The following is a 13,056-nucleotide window of genomic DNA, read 5'->3' as shown; positions in this document are numbered from 1 at the left end:
GCCTGCTTGTCCTAGGATAAATTTATTTAGATCACACGTTTTTCAGAAGCAGCTCAAGATGAGTTATATTCAAGTATATTACAGTAGGTATTTCCCTGTCCCTGAAAGGATTACAATTTTAAGCTTGTACCTGAGGCAATGGAGGGTTAAGTGACTTGCCCAGGGATTTCAAACAGCAGCAACAGGATCTGAATCGGGCTTTCTTGGCTGTCAGCTTGGCGCTCTAAGGTCACTTCTTCACTTAAATGAAACCTTGAGCATCCTTGTCTAGCCTAAAGAGAACAGTACTAAATATGCCTCATTACAAAAAACAAACAAAAGACTAACAAGCAGCTTTAATGGTTTTGAGTCGTCAAAAAGAAATGGTGATTGTGAAAGCGGATAAAGGTAGGGCTAGTGTAGCCCATGATAGGGACACTCATGAGAAGGAGGCTGAATGTCAACTAGGAGATGTGAAAGCATATTGGAAACAAAGGAAGATCCCACTCCTGGTTTGATGAAGTCTATACATTCATTTCTTATAGAACAATATGAACAAAAGCTGTTAACATATAAAGAAAATCAATTCCTTGTTGAGAAATATCCAAAAATATATTTTGTTCCAAAAATACATAAGAGGTTACAGAATCCACCTGCTTGTCCTATAGTAAATATGAGATTCTTGTCTAGAACTATTATTGAAATTTGTTGATGGTTTTTCGAGGGAAGAAAGCTAAAAAAGTATCTCATCTCATTTTTTAAGAGAGTTGGAACAATTTCAGGGATCCGTTAGAACAATGTGGTTGGCAACTTTGGATGTTACTTCTCTATACACTAATACTCTTCCGGAGTCTGTCATAGGGGAAGACACCCTCCAGGGATTCAAGACAAAGTTAGACAAGTTCCTGCAGGTAGGGATAGTCTCAGTTGGGCTCTGGTCTTTGACCAGAGGGCCGCCACGTGAGCAGACTGCTGGGCATAGGAGGGACTTTGAAACCCCTGGGCTAAAAGGTTCAGTGAAGTGATGAAGAGGGTATATAAAGCTTAGGGCTATGAGAGATATTTGAGCCCTGTGACACCACTGAAGTTCATGACAGATATAGAAGGTTTAAGACAGGGATGGGCAACTCCGGTCCTCAAGGGCAGAAATCCAGTTGGGTTTTCAGGATTTCCCCAATGAATATGCATGAGATCTATTTGCATGCACTGCTTTCAATGCATATTCATTGGGGAAATCCTGAAAACCCGACTGGATTCTGGCCCTTGAGGTCCGGAGTTGCCTGCCCCTGATTTAAGAAGTAATAAATGAACCCTGAATTATTATTGTATGGGTCATTAAAAAAGAGATCATAGAGATTATCATTACTGCAAGGTAATGGCGGAATAGAAATCCCTAATGTAATGTAATGATATCACTCATGATAAAAACAGGCCATTGAACTGAAACAGAATATATGCCATCATATTTAATTCAGCTACAGCATACAGTTATCAGCTACCAGGAATAACAGAACAATTTTATTAAGTTTCTGACCACAAGATTTTTGTCATATGCCTCTTTATTACATCATTTTCTTCTCTTTAATTATTTGTTCACCTCTTCTCTTGAGTGTTCTATCTAGTTTCTTAAACTTGGTGACTTGGATAGACACCAAATAAAGATTAATTTTAACTAAATATACGTAATTCCCAAATTTATCAGTCAACCTTCTCTTTCTTTGCTGCAGCCTGTTCCCTTTGCTTCTTTATTCATACTCAGCAGAGTTGTTTCCTACCTATTTGTTCATTTCTTTCCTACTCTTCCTCTCTCTTATCCTATCTTCTTCTACAACCAATCACCCCGTCACATGTTTGATGCATTTATTAAATATATGGCCATTTGGCTAATTTTTGACTTAATAGAGAATAAAGACTGGTGGCCAAAATCTTTGATTAATATTAAGGTCTAATAAAAGATAAGAATAAGATGGGAAAAAAGTTGAGATACTTGTTATTTTGAGAATTTATGCTAGTAGTATTGCTTTAACTGACTGAACTTACCACATCACTGGGATAAATATATGAAAGCTCAGACAATAGCTGTCTGCATCGAATTGTCAACTGTGCATTGGTCTTCAAAAACAACTCCCTGTTAATACAAACATTTATTATAATTAGAGTTTGTGATTTCTCAGAGCCTCAACAAATTTAAGCCTCCATCAAAACCACCACCTACCAAATAAAAGCAGAGCCTAAACTATATAAAGCAGTAATAAAGGTCAAATGTACTAATTAATAAAAGAAACATTTTATTTTGGATTTTCACAAAATGCCTTTCCTCTCCTGTTTCGTCTGTTTCTCATTCCTTCCTCAGTTTTCAATCTCAAACCACAATTGAGCAAAATTAACAAAGGAAGCTCAGTATGGAGCAAATTTACCTCTTAGCAGTACATTCTTTTCTTTGCTCATTTAAAGATTCCTTTTGCATTTGTAGTCTCTGATACTCTCCCGCAAAAGCATTTCCTATAAAATATAAAGATACTTATTAAACGGAAAACATTTTATAGATTTATTTTGGGATTCTGTAATATAAAAAAGGGAAAGGGAATGGGGACTGCCTTTTTATCGCTTTGGCGTTTCAAAGCCGACATTCAAAGTGATGGGCACAGGAGGATTAAGTGACTTGCCCATGGTCACAAGGAGCAGCATTGAGATTTGATCTCATAACCTCTGGGTGCAGAGGCAGCAGCTCAACCAGTGAGCCAGCGAGCTAAGACTTTGTACTGAAACCGGCTACAAAAGAGGGAAGGGTCATGGATTTAATATATCATCTTTTTTGGTACAACCAAAGTGGTTTACATTTATAATATGCAGGTAGTTTCTTTGTCCCTAGTGGGCTCACAATCTAAGTTATTATATCTGGGGCAAGGAAAGATTAGGTTCTTACCTAGATAATCTTTCTAGTAGACATACTCTATTCCTGAACCTTTGGGTAGTTAACCTCTTCTCATGAGAGCTCTTGTAGGGAGCTTCATTTGCATATTTTTTGCTCCTCCTCCCTTACCTCTGGGCTATCCAACTCCTCAGTGTGTAACAAAGCAGACAGTCAGCCCTGGAGAGGAAACAGAAGAGGGAGGGGTACAGGGACATCCCCAAGAAACATGTCTGTTCTGCTCATATCATGGAACATATTGGAAAACATATATAACAGATAATCAAATTCAAACATTTGCAATACATAACAGGGTGAAAAACAAACAAGTCACCAACTTGAGCACAACCTACACTAAGAGTGTGGGACATATGCATGGATACCCCCAGGATAATATAGTATGGTAGCTACTGACTCTATTCTTTTCAAGGTGGGACTGAAGAAACAAGATGTTCGAATTGTTAGATCATATTGAGACAGAAAACAGGCGAATTCACAGCTGAGAGGGCGGGCTTCAGGAATAAAGTGTCTCTCTACTAGAAAGATTATTGAGGTAAGAACCTAATCTTTCCTTCTAGTACGACAGACACTCTATTCCTGAACCTGTGGCACATAACAGAGAAGTCCCTGAAGCTTAGGGTAGGACAGATAAGCCTGCTGTCTGAATTGAAGATCCAAATGTGGAGTCCTGTTTGGCTGCCAAATCTACTCTGTAAAACTTTGTGAATGTATACAGAGAAGACCAAGTGACAGCTCTACAGATCTCTTCCGAGGAAACTGTAGAGCAAGGGTGTCCAACCTGCATGCGGCCCCATGAAGTATTTTGTGCGGCCCCAGTTGAGGGCAATGCAGTGTTTTCCTCTGCTGGCCCTGGATGTTTACCATCTTGCTGGCTCCCTCCTCTGTCTTGCTGCAGCGTTTGTGCGGCCCCAGAAAAATATTTTTCGGCCAATGCGGCTCAGGGAAGCCAAAAGGTTGGACACCCCTGCTGTAGAGGATTCTGCCCAAGAGGAAGCAACGCTTCACATAGAATGTGCCTTCACAGATATAGGTGGACACTTTTCACTTCTGATACAGGTGGAAGAAATGTCCATACAGATCCACCTTGAAATCATTGCTTTTGATGCTAGCCAACCTTAAAGGGCTACTCCAGCCAGAACAAACAGATCTGACAATCAAAATTTGTTTGTAACTTCTAGGTACCGTAGCAAGAGCCTGCGCACATCCAAAGATTTTAACACCCTATCCTGGTTTCTCAAACCCTAGGGCAGGCACTCGTGCTTCCTGACTGGTGTGGAAGCTGCAAATCACTTTCGGCAAGAAAGACAGGACTGTGCGCAAGGTCACGCCTGAATCCGTAATCCTAAGAAAAGGATCTCTGCAGGACAAAAACTAAAGTTCCATCACTCTTTAGGCAGAGGTAATTGCTACCAAAAACACCGTCTTTTGATAGTAAGGTCCAGCATGGAAGCTTGGTCCAGAGGCTCAAAGGGGAGACTCGCTAGCACCCAGAGAACCAGATTAAGATTCCATGTCAGAAAAGGCCATCGTACTGGAGGATGGAGCCTTAACATACCTTTTAAAAATCTGACTACATCAGGATGAGCAGCAAGGGTGCTTCTATTGATCATGGGTCCAAAACAGGAGAGCATGGCTATCTAAACTCTAAGGGAGCCAACGGCTAGGTCCTTTCCTAGACCTTCTTGGAGAAAGTTGCGTTATCACCAAGATCGAAGCCGAGCCCAGATCTGAGCACACCAAGTCTGGAAACACTTCCAGGCGTTTGTATTCGCTTCTAGTGACTTTTACGTACACCTCAGAATGGTGGAAACCACTCTATCCAAGTAGCATTTGCACACTATTGCTGCTTATTCAAGAGCCATGCCGTAAGACCAAAGTATTCCGGATCCTGAAGGGCAATTGGGCCCTGCATGAGAAACCGTGGATGACAGGGAAGTTTGAGACTCTGACCCTGCTGCAGATGCACCAGGTCTGCATATCACAGGCATCTCGGCCAGTCTGGCACCACTAGAATGACAATTCCCTGGTGAGGCATGATTCTGCGCAGATGTCAGCCTATCGTGGGTCATGGAGAGAAGGCATAAAGACCTGCATTTGGTCAGGGTTGAACTAGGGCATCCAGACCTTTGCTTCCCTCCTCACATCTTTGACTAAAGAAACGGTCTGCCTTCTTGTTGGTGGCTGATGCCATCTGGTCAAATTAAAGGCGCCCCACCATTTCACTATGTAAGTGAAGGCCTCCTGAGACAGTGACCATTCCCCAGGATCCAGGGTCTTCTGGCTCAGGAAATTCACTTGTACATTGTCACTTCTATGACACGCGTCGCTGAGAGTGCTAGAAGATGGGCTTCTGCCCATCAACACAGCACTTGGGATTCCAAGTTTAGGGGGGCACTTTTTGTGCTCCCCTGGCGATAGACACAGGCTACCACTGATGCATTGATCAAGAAAACTAATACCAATTTGGAAAGAAAAGAAAACGAAAGATGGCGTGGTTAAAAATGTGAAGTGAAAGAGGCTATTACAACCAAGAAAACATACTTTAAATAATGGAAAAAGGATCCCAATGAAGAAAATAAAAAGAGACAAACACTGGCAAGTTAGATGCAAAACATTGATGAAGAAATCTAAACAAGAATATGAAGAACTTTCCAAGGAGGCAAAAACTCATAGTAACAATTTCTTTAGGTACATCAAAAGCAGAAAACTTGTGAGGGAATCCGTGGGACTGTTGGATGAGCAAGGAGTAAAAGGTACACTCACTGAGGATAAAGCCATAGCGGAGAGACTGAATGCTTCGGTCTTTACGAAAGATGTAAGAAATCTTCCAGAACCAGAAATGGTTTTCAAGGGTGATGAGGCGGAGGAATTGAAAGAAATCTCGGTGAAACTGGAAAACTTACTAAGCCAAATCAACAAATTAAAGAGTGATAAGTCACCTGGACCAGATGGTATACATCCCAGGCAGATGAAATTTAATGTGGACAAATGCAAAATAATGCATATTGGGAAGAATAATTCAAATCATAGTTACCGGATCCTAAGGTTCACCTGGTGGGGGGGAGGGAGGGGTCGAGCGCTCAAGAAAATGATCTAGCCTGGTAGTCCTCCAGGACAGAGTTGGGAACTACTGTTTTAGAAGGTACTGTATAAACATTGATGGAACAGTGGAAGACATGTTGCAAGAAATAAACCTGGTTGATCCTGCTTCGAGTGGAAGGTTTTAAGATGGCGAGAATCTAATTTATAGGTTCTACACCCCTGTTAAAACGAAAAGCCTACTATTCCAAAATGATAGGCACAAAAACCCCAGACACAAAAAAGCTATTTAACCTAGTAAAGAACCTCACTGATACCAAACCTTACCTTTCCACCCAAGGTATCCACCCACCAACAGCCATCCACCTAGCCGACCATTTCAAAAACAAGATCACCAATATCAGATCCACATTCATCAACACACACACCCATCTAGAAAAGATAACAACAAACCCCTCAACAGGCGAAGCCATCGTAGCAGACAGAAGCTGGTCCGACTTCCCAATCCTACTCTGGTCGGATATGAACCGACTCTACAATAAATACAGCCATGCTTCCAGCGACCTAAATAATTGCCCCACCTACCTGTTATCAAATGCCTCCACCACATTCAAAACCAACTTCATGCTATGGATTCAAACCACATTGACAGAAGGCCAATTCCCACAGGACCTAGGAGAGATCTTAATCACCCCAATCATAAAAGATCACAAAGGCCCAATAGATAGCCCCTCCAACTATAGACCTATCGCTTCAATACCAATGTACGTTAAAATAATAGAAGGCCTAGTTGCTCAATACCTCACCGAATACCTGGAAAAACATAACCTACTCCACCCATCACAATCAGGATTCCGAACTAACCATAGTACAGAAACACTACTTGTCACATTACTAGATACAGCACGGCTACACATTAGCAAAGGTAAAAAAATGATATTAATACAACTAGACCTCTCCGCAGCATTTGACCTAGTTGACCACACCTTATTACCACAGATTCTCGACGCCATAGGAATCTCAGGCAAGGTCTACAAATGGTTTCAAGGGTTCCTTAAATCTAGAACCTACAGGGTAAAATACAATGATATCAAGTCAGAGCCATGGGCAAATCCCTGCGGAGTTCCACAAGGATCACCTCTTTCACCTACGCTCTTCAACCTCTTTATCTCCTCCCTAGGAGCCACTCTTGATACCCTAGATGTCACATCCTTCAGCTACGCAGACGACATCACCATACTCCTCCCTTTCGACCCATCAGAGACCACCACCACAACAAAGCTAGAAACAACCTTAGATACAGTAGAAAAATGGATGATGGATCACAAACTAAAACTGAACCCAGAAAAAACAAAATTCCTTTTGCTCGAAAAGGCCCAAACTCCTACCATCACCGAACTAGAAATCAAAAACACCAAATACCCAATACAACCCGAACTAAAACTCCTAGGAGTTACGATAGACAGATGTTGCACAATGCAGTCCCAGATCAATAAGACGACCCAGAAAGCTTTTCTAACCATGAGAAATCTACGTAAAATCAGAAAATTCTTCAACCAAGCACAATTCAGACTAATCGTCCAATCCCTAGTCTTAGGTCTGCTGGATTACTGCAACTCCCTATATCTTCCATGTCCAGCCACTATGATAAAACAACTCCAGACCATACAAAACACCGCCCTCAGACTGATCTATTCACTTAAAAAATACGATCACTTAACAACTGCCTTCTTAGACTCTCACTGGCTACCCATACAAGCACGAATTCAATTCAAATTCCACTGCCTAGTATTCAAAGCGTTACACGGCTCTTCCCCCTCCTATCTAAATAACCACTTAAACCAGATCTCCACCTCAAGACACAGAAGAACCTCGAACCCTTTTGCCTTCCCCCCACTCAAAGGCACACAACGCAAGAAAATGTTTGACAACCTTCTGGTAACACAAGCAGCAAAACTCAACCATTCCATCTCCAACCTGATGACAATAACAGACAACATCAAAACATTCCGAAAAGAAATCAAAACCCTGCTTTTCAAAAAATTCATCCAAATATCTTAACCCCTCCTCTCTTACCTCCAGAAGATTCACCTACCTCTAGATAATTCTCCCCCAAATTACCCACCTAAACACCTTCCAAGTAAACAAACCCCATAAATAGATTGCAATCTTACCCTCTCTAACTGTATTCCATTTGTCTTTTTCACACAGTTCTGCACTGTCAGTTTAATATCCATCCCTTAAGTTCCCATAGAATTCTATCCAGCTATCTCCCATATGTTAAAAAAAAAACAAAAAACTGTATCTTCACTGGAAAATGTCCAGACAAATCTTTTGTAATCCGCCTTGAACTGCAAGGTATAGGCGGAATAGAAATCCGAAATGTAATGTAATGTTAGATCTCGCCATTTCATGTTATAATTGCATTGAAACAACAGGAAAGAGCCACCTTACAGGGTCTATGTTTCATGGTGGAATCCTGAAGCAAGTCACAACTCATTTGATGCATATCAAGTTGCTTGCTGAATACCATGTTTAGGAATCCAACTTTACAAACTCTACACCCATGTTAGATTCCTCCTTAAACTAGAGATAAAGCAGATCCAGCCCGATACATTCTAGGTAGGGGAAAGGATTGAGAGATATGATGAAATCCCTGTAGATGTTGAGAAGGAAGGTATCCAGCAAAAGAAAGCAATTTCCGAACAAGATGTTTCACATAGCAGGAGATATAGAAATTGTAATTTGGTACTCTGTTCGCCAACATGGAGTTTTGATACAAGGGATATCCAAATGTGCCCATAGTGCACCTTTCACACACTGGTGGCACTGAGGCATAGTCTCTCGATGGAGTAGCTTTTTTCAAAGTCAACTCTACCACTAGTGACTGGTATTTATATAGAGAGTCAAAGTTTCTGGAAGCCCCTATAATGGTAAGGGGCGTTTCTTAGTTCTTATGAAGAGTCTCTTTGAGAAGTTCTTTAGGAGACTGATCATATCTAAGTCCTCCATGTATTGTAAACCGGCTAGATTCCCGAAGATAGTCGTTATATTAAAAATTAATAAACTTGAAACTTCAGCACTGTAAGCAGAATCAGCTTCTAGCTCTTTCCCCAACTACCTAACAAATATAGTGAAAGAAAGTCTTTCACAAGAAGATTTAGTCATTGGTGGACACTTGTGTAGAGACTTTTCCAAAGGAGTGTTGTAAAGCTCTGTTGTAGACTCGGAGAAGTCAATTGAATCAGATTGTAAGTCAGAGGGATATGAAGACCTTGGCGAAGAAATGCGATGAAGAACTGGACTGGTGGTGAGAGGATCGATACTTAGACATGGAACGTTGATGTTGCTCCGGAGAACCAGCTGCTGTATCGTAGGACCTGGTAGCCGCGTACTTAGGTTGGGCTGGTACCGAGGAAGTCGATACTGGAGTAAGCAGTTTACATGCATCACCTAAATAAGCTGTACCCAGAAGGAAAGCACCAGTACCTCTGACTTATCTGCCGGTTAGCCACGTACTTAGGTTGGGCCGGTACCGAGGAAGTCGATACAGGAGTAAGCAGTTTACATGCATCACCTAAATAAGCTGTACCCAGAAGGAAAGCACCAGTACCTCTGACTTATCTGCCAGTTAGCCACGTACTTAGGTTGGGCCGGTGCCGAGGAAGTTGATATTGGAGTAAGCAGTTTACATGCATCACCTAAATAAGCTGTACCCAGAAGGAAAGCACCGGTACCTCTGACTTATCTGCCGGTTAGTCACGTACTTAGGTTGGGCCGGTGCCGAGGAAGTTGATATTGGAGTAAGCAGTTTACATGCATCACCTAAATAAGCTGTACCCAGAAGGAAAGCACCGGTACCTCTGACTTATCTGCCGGTTAGCCACGTACTTAGGTTGGGCCGGTGCCGAGGAAGTCGATACTGGAGTAAGCAGTTTACATGCATCACCTAAATAAGCTGTACCCAGAAGGAAAGCACCGATACCTCTGATTTATCTGCCAGTTATCGGTGCTGTGGCTTGCCCCAAAGAAGATGACCTCAATGAGGATGCACACCTTGAGGTTGAAGCAAGCCGGAAGGTGGTTATCGCTGCTTGGTCGACATCAAGAGACTCGATGCAAAGTGACCTGCGATGCCGATTGGGAAGCTGGTGGCCTCTGAGTTGCTTACCAAACGAAGTGATGTCTCTTGACGCCAGTGTCAATGTCTTTGACGACGAAGGTTGCGAAATCTGATCGATGCCCATGCTGGTCCCGAACAATCTTTTGTGTAGAAGTTTCTGGCTGATTATCAAATATTTCTGCAGGGTAGAACACCAGGCACAAGTTCCACCCGGTATTCTGGGCTACGTGACTGGAAGCACTAACTGTCAGGAAGAGAGATTGGCCTTGGGCACCTGCAGTACTTTTTTTTTAGCCAGTTAGCAGCCTGGAATGGTTGAAAAGACCACCTCAGCCAAATCGACTTCAGTGGCTGAGGAAAAATGAAGGCCTTAGCAGCTGAAGCCCCCGAGGAAAGAGGAAAAAAATGTTCCTTTTTTTTCTTTTAAAAAGAAGTAAACTTAAAAATAAGTTAAGAACAAAAGAAAAAACGTGTGAGCGTGAAGGCAAATGGCAAAAAACTGAACAACGTTTAGAGACGGACTTAGTGCCGCGGAAAACTAGAACTGAGAAGCGGTGAACCTGCGTCGGGCGGGAAGGCACTCGCGCATGCGCGGTGTGGGCAGTTCATGAACTTTAAGTTCTTAAAGTGACGATACACTTTTAAAGCTGTCCGTACCGGGGCTTCGTGGATGACATCATCCACATGTGAGAATATGCTGCCTGCTTGTCCTGGGATAAAGAATGCATGTATTATCTATATCAGACTTCAACAAATTTTAATTATATCTAGGAACCAGCAGACATCTCTCATTTCTCCTTCTCCACCGTTCCAATAATGTCTGCCATGACTTTTTTTTTTTTTTTTTTCTGAAGAGGGGGCACAGGAAGAATCCCCATCCAGATCAGCAGTAGCTTTTCTTTTTTTAAGAAAGGCTCTTTTCTATTGTGTCTGTGAAGAAAGAACTTTAGTAGATCTGTGTTTTATGTTGCTTCTGCAAATGAATGGCAGAAGCCAGCAATCTCCCGTCCCAAAACATTCTGTCAGCTGTATCACCTTGATAGATGATACAAAGAGGAGATTGCCTCTTAGTTTTACGTATCGCACAGCTTTGGTCCCCATTAGTTTCCTTCTCATTTACTAACCCCCGCCCCCAGCTTTAACCCAGCACCTTTTTTAACGTCTGTACTCTATTGCCCTCATCCGGTTGGCTTCAGCTGCAGAAGAAACAGCATATTTCCTGCTTACCCACTACTACTTTGCTCTCTGTAAACTTAATCCATGTAGTACAGGAAATTTAGGTTGGCCTCGTAGTTTCGAGTCTCATAAGACTTGAAACCATGAAAGTTCTCAAATTTTCTGCACGGCACAGCTCTAAGCTTACAGATCTAAGTCACAGGAGGGAGGTAGGAAATAGAGAATGACACGGTGGCGGTTTACCCGCAGCTACCGCGTTTAGCCGCGGGTAACCCGCCAAAAACGGGGAATGAAAATTAGCAGCCTCTGCGGGGACGGGGACAAGGCCATCACCGCCCCGTGGAGCGGTGAATGGTCTTGTCACCGCAGTGAGGCATAAAGGATCGTGCGGTCCCCACAGCCCCCACCCGCCCACCCGCACGCCGGCTCGATCGTTTAACCAGCTTCCTCTCTCCACCTCACCTTAGTTTGCCGGCTTTCTTTTTCAGCGACCGGAATGCTTTCAAAAGAGCCGTGCACGCGCGGCTGCTCAGTATTCAATCTTCTGCTCTGACCCAACCGGAAACAGGAAGTTGCAGCAGAGCAGAAGATTGAACTTTGAGTAGCTGCGAGTGTGCGGCTCTTTGAAAGCGTGCCGGTCGCCGAAAAAGAAAACCGGCAAACTAAGGAGAGCTGGAGAGCAATAGCGTACCAAAGGGGGGGGGCGGGAAGGGTGATAAAGGTAATGGCGCCAGGCCTTGGAGCACCGAGGCAGACCGCTTATCCCCCCTCCCAGCCAAACCCCCGCTGACCCTCTTATCTCTCCCCCCCTCCCAAGTGAACCTTTCCGACCCTCCCAGCGAAAGCAGCAAGCCTCCCTCCAGTAGCGTCGGCTTTCTCCTCCCTCTGCCGCATCACTGATGATGTCATCAGTGACGCGGCAGAGGGAGGATAAAGCCGCGAAGGAGGTTTGCTGCTCTCGATGGGAGGGTCGGAAAGGTCATGGGGGGGGAGATAGGAGGGTCAGCGGGTGTTCGGCTGGGAGGGGGGAGAAGCGGTCTGCCTCGGTGCTCCATTACCTTCTTCGGGCAGCAGCAGCGTTTACAATTCGCTGCTGTTGCCGGCTTCAGGCCTTGTTCTCTGCGGGGTCCTGCCTACTTCCTGTTTTCATGAAGACAGGACCCGACAGAGAGGAAGGCCTGAAGCGGGCAACAGTAGTGAATTGTGAATGCTGCTGCTGCCCGATGAAGTTCAGGACATCGGGGAAGGAGCAAGGAGAAATCGGCTGCTGGCTTGGGGGTGAGGGTAGGGAAAGAATTGTGGAAGTGGAGAAATTGGCACGATGGCTTTGTGGGGGCTAGGGGGAGAGAGAAAGAAAGGAAAAAATAAAGAGGGGGGGCCAGGGGGAGAGAGAAAGAAAGGCAGAAAGAAAGAGGGGGACCAAGGGGAGAGAGAAAGAAAGGCAGAAAGAAAGAGGGGGTCAAGAGGGAGAGAAAGAAAGGCAGAAAGAAAGAGGAGGGCCAGGGGGAGAGAGAAATAAAGAGGGAGGCCAGGGGAAGAGAGAAAGAAAGGCAGAAATAAAGAGGGGGGCCAGAGGGAGAGAGAAAGAAAGGCAGAAATAAAGAGGGGGTCAAGGGGGAGAGAAAGAAAGGCAGAAAGAAAGAGGAGGGCCAGGGGGAGAGAGAAATAAAGAGGGAGGCCAGGGGGAGAGAGAAAGAAAGGCAGAAATAAAGAGAGGAGCCAGGGGGAGAGAGAAAGAAAGAGGGGGGGGAGGAGAAGAAAGAAGAAGGACCAGAGACTCATGAAATCACCAGACAAAAAGGTAGGA

The 13,056-nt window shown here is 43.8% G+C and overlaps 1 protein-coding gene across 1 annotated transcript in view; it reads right to left on the bottom strand.

Moving 5' to 3' along the window:
- UVRAG (UV radiation resistance associated) overlaps nt 1-13,056 on the bottom strand; it is a 136,775-nt gene that overhangs the window by 50,319 nt on the left and 73,400 nt on the right. The window contains exons 9-10 of the mRNA XM_033948900.1: nt 2,397-2,481; nt 2,020-2,107 (exon numbers count right to left, since the gene is read on the bottom strand). Coding sequence (XP_033804791.1) covers nt 2,020-2,107; nt 2,397-2,481 — 173 coding nt within the window. The remainder of the gene's footprint in view (nt 1-2,019; nt 2,108-2,396; nt 2,482-13,056) is intronic.

Source organism: Geotrypetes seraphini, chromosome 6 (genome assembly GCF_902459505.1).
Source record: "Geotrypetes seraphini chromosome 6, aGeoSer1.1, whole genome shotgun sequence".
Classification (NCBI taxonomy): Eukaryota; Metazoa; Chordata; class Amphibia; order Gymnophiona; family Dermophiidae; genus Geotrypetes; species Geotrypetes seraphini.
The sequence above is the reverse complement of the archived record's forward strand: the minus strand, read 5'-3'. Positions and strand labels throughout refer to the sequence as shown.